The 12,647-nt window shown below is 35.2% G+C and overlaps 2 protein-coding genes across 2 annotated transcripts in view; both read right to left on the bottom strand.

Annotated features, from left to right (window-relative positions):
* Positions 1-365: 365 nt before the first annotated feature.
* On the bottom strand, positions 366-7,041 carry LOC106878563 (zinc finger protein 583). The gene is made up of 2 exons (XM_014927809.2): positions 6,818-7,041; positions 366-3,187 (listed from the first exon to the last, which is right to left on the bottom strand). Exon 2 carries the CDS (start codon positions 2,796-2,798, stop codon positions 1,842-1,844), a length of 957 nt encoding a protein of 318 aa, XP_014783295.1. The 5' UTR covers positions 2,799-3,187; positions 6,818-7,041; the 3' UTR covers positions 366-1,841.
* A 2,641-nt stretch (positions 7,042-9,682) lies between these two features.
* LOC106878559 (zinc finger protein 271) overlaps positions 9,683-12,647 on the bottom strand; it is an 8,336-nt gene continuing 5,371 nt past the window's right edge. The window contains exon 2 of the mRNA XM_052977344.1: positions 9,683-11,028. Within this exon, the coding sequence (XP_052833304.1) occupies positions 9,826-10,767 (942 nt within the window). The 5' untranslated portion in view covers positions 10,768-11,028 and the 3' untranslated portion in view covers positions 9,683-9,825. The remainder of the gene's footprint in view (positions 11,029-12,647) is intronic.

Genomic DNA, 12,647 nt, shown 5'->3' with positions numbered 1-12,647 from the left:
AAAAATTCAGTGTAAAGTGGGCAAGTAATATTTCATGCATTTGTGTTTTATCATGCAGCCCTCTTGCATTTGGAAATGGTATGATGCGACCTTCAGTTGACAGAAACTTGCCCATCCCTGACCTAGAATGCCAAAAGAAATAACTTTCTTGCCTCCAAAAATGTTTTATGCTGTGTATAAATTCGGTTCTTTGTCTATTTTTCACTTCTTTTATATCAGTAATTGCTTATGTCCCCTCCAAATATTTTTCACATTATTCAAAAGGCTACAGATTGATATAGCAAAAAATATGCTGGAGAAATAAACGAATGTCAAATGCCTTGCAAATTGAAGAAGTGGCGTACAGGAAAACAGTAACCAGTAAGTGTGTTTATAGGTTTTATTAATTATGACTCTTCCCAAATATAACAATATTGGTTTCTACACAGTAAACACATTCACAATCCAGAGAAAATTGCTTTTATGAAAAATGTTGCAGAGGTAAGTTATCCCAAGTGTTTATGTGTTTTAATATAAAATACAGTGTAGGGAGACTGTTGACACACATGTTATGTCTCCTTTCCAATGTGAATACATTTACAGTTATAGATGAGGGTGTTTATTCCTGATCTTCATTCAAAGAAATTTGACAGTAAACCATATCCGTTCATGCTATAAGAGGTTGGCATAATTAAAAATTCAACCAGCTGTAAAAGACTAACTCAGAAAGGCAGCTATGCCGAGTGGTTTGGTATATGTCATAGGTAAAGTTCACAAAGCTAAACCCACCTCACTTCAGGAAGAACTTAAAATATTTGATGATGATGCTAAGAATTTTCACATTGATACAGTTACACTTCTGTAGGGATACATACAAGTCCACTTCAGCTACAACTTTGAGAGAATGATTTACCAAAAATATCACAGTGATGTGACTTCTATCCACTATAAATACTGTTGTGAATTCTTAAATTACTACTTTCAGAGGATGTTTTCCTACATATATTACATTCATATGGCTTTTCTCTTGTATGAATATATTTGTGTTTAGGCTAAGAATCAATATGGGAGAATGATTTACCAGATATCACACTAGTATGTCTCCTCTCTTATATGTATGTGTTTGTGTATTGTTAAGTGAACATTTTCAGTAAATGATTTACCATATTAGGAACACTTTACAGAGACTGATTTGCAGCAGATGTCCCATTGATATGGCTTCTCCCCTGTATGAACACATTTGTGAGAAATGAGATAATCATATCTAGCGAAGGACTTACCACAGATATCACACTGATATGGGTTCTCTCATGTATGGATTCATTTGTGAATGGTTAAGGTAGTATTTCGAGAGAATGATTTACCAGATATCACACTGATATGTCTCCTCTCTTACATGTATGCATTTGTGTATTCTTAAGTGAATATTTTCATTAAATGATTTCCCATACACATAACAGTAATGTGGCTTCTAAACTGTCTGCGTAGATTCGTGTTTTCTTAACTTACAAAATTCAGAGAGTGATTTACCACAAATATCACAGCAATATCGTTTCTCTCCTGTATGAATATGTTTATGTATTATTAAAGAACTGCTAACAGAGAATGATTTGCAGCAGATATCACATTCATATTCTTCTCCTGTATGAACATTTGTGAGAAATGAGATAACTACATCTAGAGGACTTAGCACAGATATCACACTGATATAGCTTCTCTCCTGTATGGATTCGTTTGTGAATGGTTAAGTATTATGTAAGAATGATTTAGCAGAGATATCATACTGATATGGCTTCTCTCCTGTATGAATGCGGTGGCGTATACTTAAGTGACTACTTCCAGTAAATGAGTTACTACAGATATTACAGTGATATCTCTCCTGAATGAATACGTTTGTGTTTAGTTAGGGTAGAATTCTGAGAGAATGATTTACCACAGATATTACAGTGATACGGCTTCTCTCCTGTATGACTTCGCTTGTGAGAATTTAAAACACTACTTCCAGAGAATGATTTACCACAAATACCACATTGATATGGCCTTTCTCCAGTATGTAAACGGTGGTGAAATGCTAAGCTGCTATGTATAGAGTATGATTTACCACAGATATCACAGCGATATGGCTTTTCTCCTGTATGAATACGCTTATGAGAAGTTAGATACTGAAATTGAGAGAATGATTTACCACAAATACCACAGTGATTTGCTGCCTCTCCTGTATGAATACGTTTGTGTGTAGTTAGGCTTCCATTCTGAGAGAATGATTTGCCACAGATATCACAATGATATGGCTTCTCTCCGGTATGAACACGTTGGTGAGATCTTAATATACTTTGTACAGAGAATGATTTACCACAGATATCACAGCAATATGGTTTCTCTCCTGTATGAATTCGCTTGTGAAAATAAAAAGCACTACCTCGAGTGAACGATTTACCACAAATAGCACAATGATATGGCTTCTCTCCTGTATGAATACGTTGGTGTGTAGTTAACTGATCACTTCCACAGAATGATTTACCACAGATATTACAGTGATATGGCTTCTCTCCTGTATGAATACGTTTGTGTTTAGTAAGGCTTCCATTCTGAGAGAACGATTTACCACAGATATTACACTGATATGGCTTCTCTCCTGTATGAACACGTTTGTGTGTAGTTAGATGTGCACTCTGCGAGAATGATATACCACAGATTTCACAGCAATATGGTTTCTCTCCTGTATGAATACGCTTATGTTTAATTAGGTGACTCTTCTGGGAGAATGACTTTTCACAGATATTAAAGTCACATGATAGTTTTCTTGTATCTTTAGGCATGTCTTCAGGGAAAAAAATCAATTCAAGTTTTTGACGTTTGCGCAATATTTTCCATCTCAAGTCAATATATTTCTATATATTTCTTGTTGATTTTGTTTCTCTTGTTTATTGTTAGCCATTTTTTTCAGTTGCTCTTTTTCTGCCTTTATCTAAAAACTCCTATGCAAATTTATCCAATTAGCATACAAAATCATTTCGCATACACTCCAGATTATGATACAGAAATTTTGCAAATAATCTCAGTTCGGAGCAAATAGTTCATTGGAATTTTACAATGAATTCATAGAAACAGTGATAGATATCTCTTCCAAATAACATTTACATTCAGTCTTTAAAAGATGGAATAGGTTGTAAGTGCATCTTCCATTATGCCAGTAACATTTGTTATTCTGAAATAGGGAAGAAACATCGGCTTAAAATAAAAATATAGAGGCTACTTGAAAAACAGAAATTAAATTGTGAGAAATTTATAACATTTCTATGGAGATTAATAACAGGAACAAATATTCACCTTAACAACTGAACATTTTAATTTACTAATATTTACAAAACAGAATTTTGTGTGAAGCATACACATTTGCAAACAAGAGCTATCCCTTCACATTTTGTTAACAAACTACAAAATAGTAGACAATATTTCTCTCCAGAAATATAATTTGACATGGTTATTCAGTCCCAGGTCAGGTTTGACTGAGCAAACATGATTAAACACATTCTATCCAAAATCATCATCATCACCATAACAGAACACATTTCCCATGCTGGCGAGCTGGAGTGCTGCACTATTTTCTAATGTGTCTGTTATGGCATGGTTTCTATGGCTGGATGTCCTTTCTGATGTCAGCTACCTGAGTACTAGGCTGAGGTATCAGCACATGTGCTTGTTATAAGACACCAGCACAGGTGCTTCTTGCATGGCACCAGCATAGGTGCCGTAGCACATCCTATCTTTCTTAGTAGCACTATATATCTAGTAGACTATGTTATACAATATAGGCCTCAATTTTTAACCCCTTTATTACACATATTGCTAACATTGTATGATTCAATTAAATTTGAAAATAATCATGAATTTACACTGGTTTCATAAAACAACCACAATTTTTTAATTTATGAACATAGTCATGGCATTTTTAGAATAGATTTCAACAAAATGCTCTAAACTAAAATCTATTTCAAAATTTTTGTCTTAAAGCAAATCTAATTACAGGTAAATACAGCTAAATTCAGCAAAATATAAAATTATCTAAATTTTGTTTAAATATCAGTATAAAAAAGGAGTATACCACAAAATTTAAATGTAGAAGAATTGTGGAAATTACTGGATACTTATCAGTTGAGCTTAATGCACATAAGACAGGTGTACCATAAAGGTAAGACAAAATGAAATACTGGGCTTTGTCTATGAAGAAAACTTAGAAATGAAATATTCAATCATCCCATAAGTTGTGTCTGAACTTCTATATTTTCAATTTGTAAACACTTTAACAGCATTTTAGAATGTCTAATGGCATCAAGTAACATTTATATGTAATTGGATTTATTTAAACTAATCAAATTTCATTTTGCAGGATAATCTAATTGAAATTGCACTTATTATAAGCACTTCAAACATGGAAGTATCTAAGGAGCATTTGAGGCACATAATGCTGGAAATCTGCTGATGGAACGACTCACAATATTCACTCATCTTATGGAGTGCCTGAATGAGAGAATTTGCAGAAGATGGTTTGTAAAATTCAGAAGTTTGGTGACAAGCTCCTTTTAGCAGAACTTGAAAAAGATCATCCAAAACTTGGATAACAGGAGCCTCATGGTTTGTGTGAAGCCAACAGCTAACCCTGAGTGGACATCTGCTCTTCAATTCATTCTTGTGAACCCATCTCATCCTTTTTGGACAGACTGGTGACCGGTGATACGAAATGGGTCTTTTATCAAAATGTTAAGCATCATAGACATTGGATTGTTTTCCTTATTTAAAATCCAGACATTATTTATGGGATGACTTGATACATGTCACCAACTAACTGAAATAACCCCCCCACACACACACATACAATAATGATTTACAATCCAAATTAAAAATTTTGTCACATCTTACAGGTAAAATTAAAAATAGAAATGAGGTAAGTTTTTCAAAAATATTTGTAAATCAAATTTATAAAGCAGTGCTCCAGCATGGCCACAGTCAAAAGACTGAAACAATGAGTACATATGTGCTCATCTATATATGCTTTTGAATCCATAGATATCTAAGTATGGTTATGTACACAGGTACAGGTGTATTGGAGTGTCTAAAACTATTTGTATGGTCTTATATACTGTTTGTAGGCTTTTTATGTGCCTTATATGTTTATATTTTCATTCATTTTTATTTTTATTTTTACTTTATTCTTATTTTAATTTCTATTTTTATTTTTATTTTTTATTTTATATTTGTGTTGAATTTTTGTGAATCCTCTGAAGAGGCCTAGCGAATCATGCATGTACCCCCATTTCATCTGCTAATTACTCCAGCACGCAGGAGCTATCGGCATAGAATGGGGCATGCCAACGCTAGGCCGAAACAGCTGTAAGTTTCTGTATATTCTCCAATTGCTAAATGTACTTTATATTTGTAACCTTAATTGTTAATATGACATGGTATGTCATAAGCATCTGTATATTGTGGTTTTTGTAATTTTAGTTACAAAATAAATAAATAAATTCAATGGAATGCACTGTCTGCAAGTTGATGGATACTGCATATTCTCCTCCATTTTCTTATTGCTATATATATATATATATATATATATAGATAGATAGATAGATACACACATTTTACTTGGCATCAGTCATTAGACTGCAACCCAAGCTGAAGTATTGCCCTGAAGGGGAGAGGCAAAGAAATGAACCTTAGTATTTTATTGGACTTTTTGCCAAAGGGCTAGGGAACTAGGGTGTAAACAAACCGACACCAGTTGTCAAGTGGTGGTGTGGAACAGACAAACACATATACGATAGGCTTCTTTCAGTTTCTTTCAATAAATCCATCCACAAGGCTTCGGTCGGCCTAAGGCTATTGTAGAAGGGACTGAACATGGAACCATATGGTTGGAAAGCAAACTTCTTACCACACAGCTATGCTTGTACCTCTGTTATGGCTACAAGGCGATAAAGTAGTACCAATCAAATGCTGGGGTCGAAGTAATTGACTTCCTTCTCCCCTCAAAACTCCTGGCCTTGTGTCAACACTTGAAACAATTATTAACCCTGAAACTAAAACTAAAGATCGCCATTTCTTTTCTTCAACATGATTTTAATAGGAATCATTAAAACAGATGAGGAAACAAAGTCGAGATGCCTGAAATCATTCTCCTACGCCATCTCACCAAAGCAATTTTTCTTTTCACATTAGATTCCAATATAATCGAAATAATCCCTCTCTGAAGCGTATTTATAATATCTCTTTCTTTCAGAAAGTTACGCCGAAACAAATGAGGGGGTTCTGGCAATGTTAGTTGGGGAATATCTGCAGTTCTACCATGAAAAACAAAACAAAACATTCGATGACCTATAATAAAGCATTAAGGCTGCGAACTGGCAGAATCATTAGCATGCCAGGCAAAATGCTTAGCAACATTTCGAGCGTATTTACGTTTTTAGTTCAAACTCCGCCGAAGTTGAATTTGCATTTCATCTTTTCGGGGTCGATAAAATAAGTACCAGTTAAGCACTGAAATTGATGTAATCGACACCAGCTAAATTGCTGGCCTTGTGACAAAATTTGAAACTACGTTATAATAAAATCAGTGAAGCGTGATAGAAAATATTTTTCAAACTAAATCACACAACAAACTAACGTAGCAACGATGGACAGGCAACAAAGTAGGTTTCTGAGCAAGAAATAGCAGCCAAATCACGCACAAACCAGACATGTTTCATGCATAAAAGATACAACAGACACAAAGAATCGACGCGTCAAAAAACGAACAACTACAATATTAAAAGGTGAAATATTTTCATTGTTGAATACTTACGGAGAGGATAGTGTCGTTACAACTGCGTGTGTGTGGTAGTTATGAAATGTACTATAACTGTATAGATTTATGGGGAAATGTCTTATAACAGTGTGTGAGGGTTAGTAACTGTGCACGGTACTTGATGAAAAGGAATTCATAAAGCAGACAAAAAATTGAAAATGAAGAAAGAAACGGAAGTTAGTTTAGTGCGCATGCGTTTCTTTCATGAACAATTTTAAGGTAGCACGCTTAATACGCATGCGTTCCCCACTTGTTTGCCTACACAATTTACGGGAGATCACTCTCCTCAGAGCCCTTTTCTCTCAGTTCTTTGCAAACGATGGTGTACTCGGTAAACCATACAATGCTTTGTAAGATGTACCAGGCTATAGTGTTTTCTTCTGTGCTGTATGGAGTGAAATCTGGCCGGTCTATAAAGCTCAAGCAGACAAGTTACATGCTTATATGATGAGACAGCTACGAAAAATCACGAATATTACTCTTTTTGTCAAGATCGGGAAGGAAGAGATTCTAGTGTGTGCTGGCCTGCTTCCTATGATGGAAGTCCTCATTGATAGAAACTTACGTTGGTTTGGCCATGGATCAAGGATGTATAACAACAGACACCCCAGACAAATCCTTTACACCCAACTCTGCAAGAGGAAAAGAATATTAGACTGATATTCACTAACAACAAAATATCTTTCACAATTCTCAACGTTGTTTTCACTTTGCTTGTCCTGAAATGCATATATGTAATGCAAGCATTCTTTTTGTTAGATCGTTCGTTTCTTTTTTAAGAAACTATCTAGCAGGTAGCAGGTGAGTAGTGTAGGACCAGATTAGGCCCTACCAGAGATCTGAAACCAAATCCACACCCTTGTTGCTTGTCAAGGAAGCAAGAAATCCCTGGTGTTTGCATCTCCACACCAGATGATTAATGGCAAACACTTGAACTTCAAGTACCTTGCTGGTCACAGAAAGGTCAATCTTTGTTTAGAATTTGACCTATCCTTTTATGGTGGGACAAAATATCTCCTTTCATAATGTGTGTTTAATACTAAAAAAAATAACTGAATAGTCATATTATCACTAAAGGCTGTTACCACTTTTACGTGAGTGTTCCATGCAGAACAAGCGTTACTATATTTTAACCCCAGGAAAAGATGTTTTCCTGCTGGGTATCGACACATGGCCTGTGTCTGTTTTATTATGAGCAAAGTAGCGAACCGCTCCTGCTCCAGCAAAACAAAACCAGTAGACCGGGTTCAAGATTTCTTCTCATCCTCAGTACCGGATATGTGTCTGCTAGAGATGGCAGCTATTTGTCCTTGCTCACAATATATACACAAAGTGACTTGGTCACTTCTTTGTGACTAAGTCGTCGATCTTGCAACAAGCAAAAGTAACTGGTTTTAAATCTCTAAAAGAGATTCCCATAACAGTACAAAGCAGTAAAGGCTGTTATCACTTTTACATGACTGTACCATTGAGAACAAATGTTACTATATTTTAACCCCAGGAAAACACCATTTCCCACTGGCTAGCAGGCAAACATCCAGTACTGAGGACAAGAAGGAACCCTGAAACCGGTATACTGGTTTTGCATTACTGGAGTGGGAGTGGTTCGCTCCCTTGCTCACAACGAACCGGACACATGTTGCGTGTCGATAACCAGTGTGAAAAGATGTTTTCTTGGGGTTAAAATATAGTAACGCTTGTTCTGCATGGAACAGCCACGTAAAAGTGGTAACTATCTTTACTGTTACCATGTGAATCACTTTCAGTGATTTAAAACTAGCTACATATTATCACTGAACTCTGGGAATACATTTCTCATGTATTCACCTACAATGTCAGAATAAAACATTTTCTTGTCTCCAGGAACGTTACATGTACCGTATACATTTTGTTGGTTGTCTATTTTTTTTTTTTTTTTGACTTATTTTGCAACATCAGTAATTGCTTATGTCCCTCCAAATATTTTTTACATTATTCAAAGGCTATAGATAGATATAGCAAAAAATATTCTGGAAACATAAACTGCCTTGGAAATAAAGAAGTGAAATATAGGCTTTATTAATTATGGTTCTTCCCAAATATAACAATATTGGTTTCAACACAGTAAACAAACAAATCTAAAGAAAATTGCTCTTATTAAAAAATATCACAGAGGTAAGTTATCTCAAGTTTTTAATATAAAATACAGTGTGGAGAGGCTGTTGTCATCTACTGTTATGTCTCCTTTCCAATGTGAATACTTTTACAGCCATAGGTGTTTATTCATGATATTCATACCATGAAATTTGACCACTTCAGAACGGCAGCCATGAGTGGCATGGCTGATGTCATGGGTAAAATTTACAAAGTTAAGCCCACCTCACTTCAGTAGGAACTTTAAATGTTTGATGATAATGTTAAAAATTTTCACACTGATACAGTTATGCTTCTGTAGGAATACATATGTGTCCAGTTAAGCTAGAGCTTTGAGAGAATGATTTATCACAAATATCACAGTAATGTGGCTTCTATCCTGTATCAACATGCTTGTGTATTAAATTGCTTTGAGAGAATGTCTTCCTACAAATATTACATTTATATGGCTTTTCTCCTGTATGAATATATTTATGTTTCGGTAAAAAAATCAGTTCATGAGAATGATTTACCAGATATCACACTAGTATGTCTCCTCTCTTATATGTATGCGTTTGTGTATTGTTAAGTGAACATTTTCAGTAAATGATTTACCATACACATAACGGTAATGTGGCTTCTACACTGTATGAGTACGTTCGCTTTCTTAACTTACTACTTTTACAGAATGATTTACCACAAATATCACAACAATAAGGTTTCTCTCCTGTATGAATACGTTTATGTATTATTAAGGAACTGCTGACAGAGAATGATTTGCAGCAGATGTCACATTGATATGGTTTCTCCCCTGTATGAACACGTTTGTGAGAAATGAGATAATCATATCTAGCGAAGGACTCACCACAGATATCACACTGATATGGGTTCTCTCATGTATGGATTCGTTTGTGAATGGTTAAGGTAGTATTTCGAGAGAACGATTTACCACAGATATCACACTGATATGGCTTCTCTCCTGTATGAATGCGTTTGTGTACAGTTAACTCACCACTTTGAGAGAATGAGTTACTACAGATATTACAAAGATATGGCTTCTCTCCTGTATGGACTCGTTTGTGTCTAGTTAAGTCATTACTTTTAGTGAATGATTTACCACAGATATTACAGCAATATGGCTTCTTTCCAGTGTGAATAAGTTGATGTGAAGTTAAAGCACTACATTCAGAGAATGCTTTACTACAAATATTGCAGTGATATGGCTTCTCTCCTGTATGAATTCGTATGTGTCTAGTTAAGTCAGTACAATGAGAGAATGATTTATTACAGATATCACAGCAATATGGCTTCTCTCCTGTATGAATACGTTTGTGTTTAGTGAGAGTAGATTTCTGAGAGAATGATTTACTACAAATATTACAGCAATATGGCTTCTCTCCTGTATGAATACGCTTGTGAGAAGTTAAGTGATAATATTGAGAGAATGATTTATCACAAATATCACAGTGATATGGTGTCTCTCCTGTATGAATACGTTTGTGTTTAGTTAGGGTAGATTGCTGAGAAAATGATTTATCACAGATATCACATTGATATGGCTTCTCTCCTGTATGAATACGTTTATGTGTAATGAACTCAGCACTTCCACAGAATGATTTACCACAAATATTACACTGATATGGCCTTTCTCCTGTATGAATACGTTTGTGCTTTGTGAGGTTTCCATTCTGAGAAAATGATTTACCACAGACATCACACCAATATCGTTTCTCTCCTGTATCAATATGCTTATGTTTAATTAAGTTACCATTCTGGGAGAATGACTTTTCACAGGTATCAAAGTCACATGATGGTTTTCCTGTATCTTTAGGCATATTTTCAGGAAAAAAATCAATTCTTTAAGTTTCTGCGTTTTTGCAATATATTTTCCTTTTCAAATCAAAATATGTCTATTTTGATTTTATTTCTACTGTTTTGCTACTAATCTCAATTAGAGCAAATATGTCACTGGAATTTCACATTGAATTTAAAGAGACAGTGATAGATATCTCTTCCATACAGCATTTTCAGTCAGTCTTTAAAAGATGGAACGGGTTGAAGGTGCATCTTCTGTGATGCCAATGTCATCTGTTATTCTGAAATAATGAAGAAACATCAGTTTAAAATATAGATATTACTTAAAAAATAGATTCAACAATTTTGTTTAAACCTCAGCATAGAAAATGAGTTATTAGCTAATATTCAATGAGTATACCACAAAATTTAAATATAGAAAAATCATGCAAATTCCTAGATTACTTAATTTTAAAAATAACTAAGAAAAAGAGTTTTTAAATTCTTACAATATTCAGGTACAGATTCATTTTCTTTTTTTCTTTATCGTGATTGGAACTTTTGTCAGAATTGTTTCACTCTCAGAAATAGAAATATACAATTCATGATCACATGTTGTCGGTGTCTGACTGATGTCATGGAAATAATAACCATGCTGGTGGCATGTAAAAAGTACCTTTTGATCACTGGGCCTCACATAGGCAATGACAAACGACTGAGGCCTTTGGCAATATGCTGTGCTTGAGAAGTAAGTTCCATTACGCTGAGTGATATTGTAGTTATAGCAGATACTGGTGCTACACAACTGGCACATGCAGAGTGGTTGGCATTAAGAAGGGCATCCAGTTGGAGAAATCATGCTAAATGAGACTGGAATCTGGTGCAGCCGCTCAGCTTACCAGCCCTGTTCAAACCATCCAACCCATGCCGGCATAAACAGACATTAAATGACAATGATGACGGTTTTTATGTTTGCCATATAATTTGCTAGGTTTTTCTATGTCTTCTTCCGAAAAGACTTTGAAAACCAAACTTGCTACTTGACAACAATGCTTAAAGTGAAAATAAATTACACCAAACTTTCTTCCAATCTTACATGACAGATTTCGGTATTGTCACTGTAATATGGCTATTGCAGACACAGAAGTAGCAAGTGTCATGTGACAAGCTGACATCCTCTGCTCTCTAGCAAATAAAACCAAACAGCATATCAAGTGTCACAAAAAAGAAATAAAATTAAATAAGGATACACATGTAATAGTTTGATGTAACTCACAATGGTTAACCATATGGATATGACAAACAAATCAGTACAAATATTGTGAAGTGTCTTCTTGGTGATGGTTATGATAGGGAGGGTGTGATATTAGTGGTGGTAAGAATATGTAGAGGGGAATAATTCCACCAGTGTGTCACTGGTATTGAATTCACTGGCCCAGGAGGAATGAAATGTAAAAATCAACCCTTTGCTTTGGATAGTGAGGAGAACACAGAACATATCTATGTACCATGGGGTATAGAGTTTTGCATCATTCCTACCCATGGTAGGACATGTTTTCACACAAAATTAGAAATGAATAACAAGACTTGTATAACTAAAACTCATTTACAACCACCATGCATTGTCAAGGCAAGGAGTTACAAATAATCACACATACATGTTTACGCATGCATTACACACACACACACAGACATCATCATCATCGTTTAACGTCCGCTTTCCATGCTAGCATGGGTTGGACGATTTGACTGAGGACTGGTGAAACCGGATGGCAACATCAGGCTCCAATCTAATTTGGCAGAGTTTCTACAGCTGGATGCCCTTCCTAACATCAACCACTCAGAGAGTGTAGTGGGTGCTTTTACGTGTCACCCGCACGAAAACGGCCACGCTCGAAATGGTGTCTTTTATGTGCCACCC

The sequence above is a fragment of the Octopus bimaculoides genome, chromosome 28 (genome assembly GCF_001194135.2).
Source record: "Octopus bimaculoides isolate UCB-OBI-ISO-001 chromosome 28, ASM119413v2, whole genome shotgun sequence".
Taxonomy (NCBI): Eukaryota; Metazoa; Mollusca; class Cephalopoda; order Octopoda; family Octopodidae; genus Octopus; species Octopus bimaculoides.
The sequence above is the reverse complement of the archived record's forward strand: the minus strand, read 5'-3'. Positions and strand labels throughout refer to the sequence as shown.

What these genes read in the sequence shown, in the direction of transcription:
- LOC106878563 (XM_014927809.2), bottom strand. Translation starts at nt 2,798, where the DNA reads ATGCCTAAAGATACAAGAAAACTATCATGTGACTTTAATATCTGTGAA.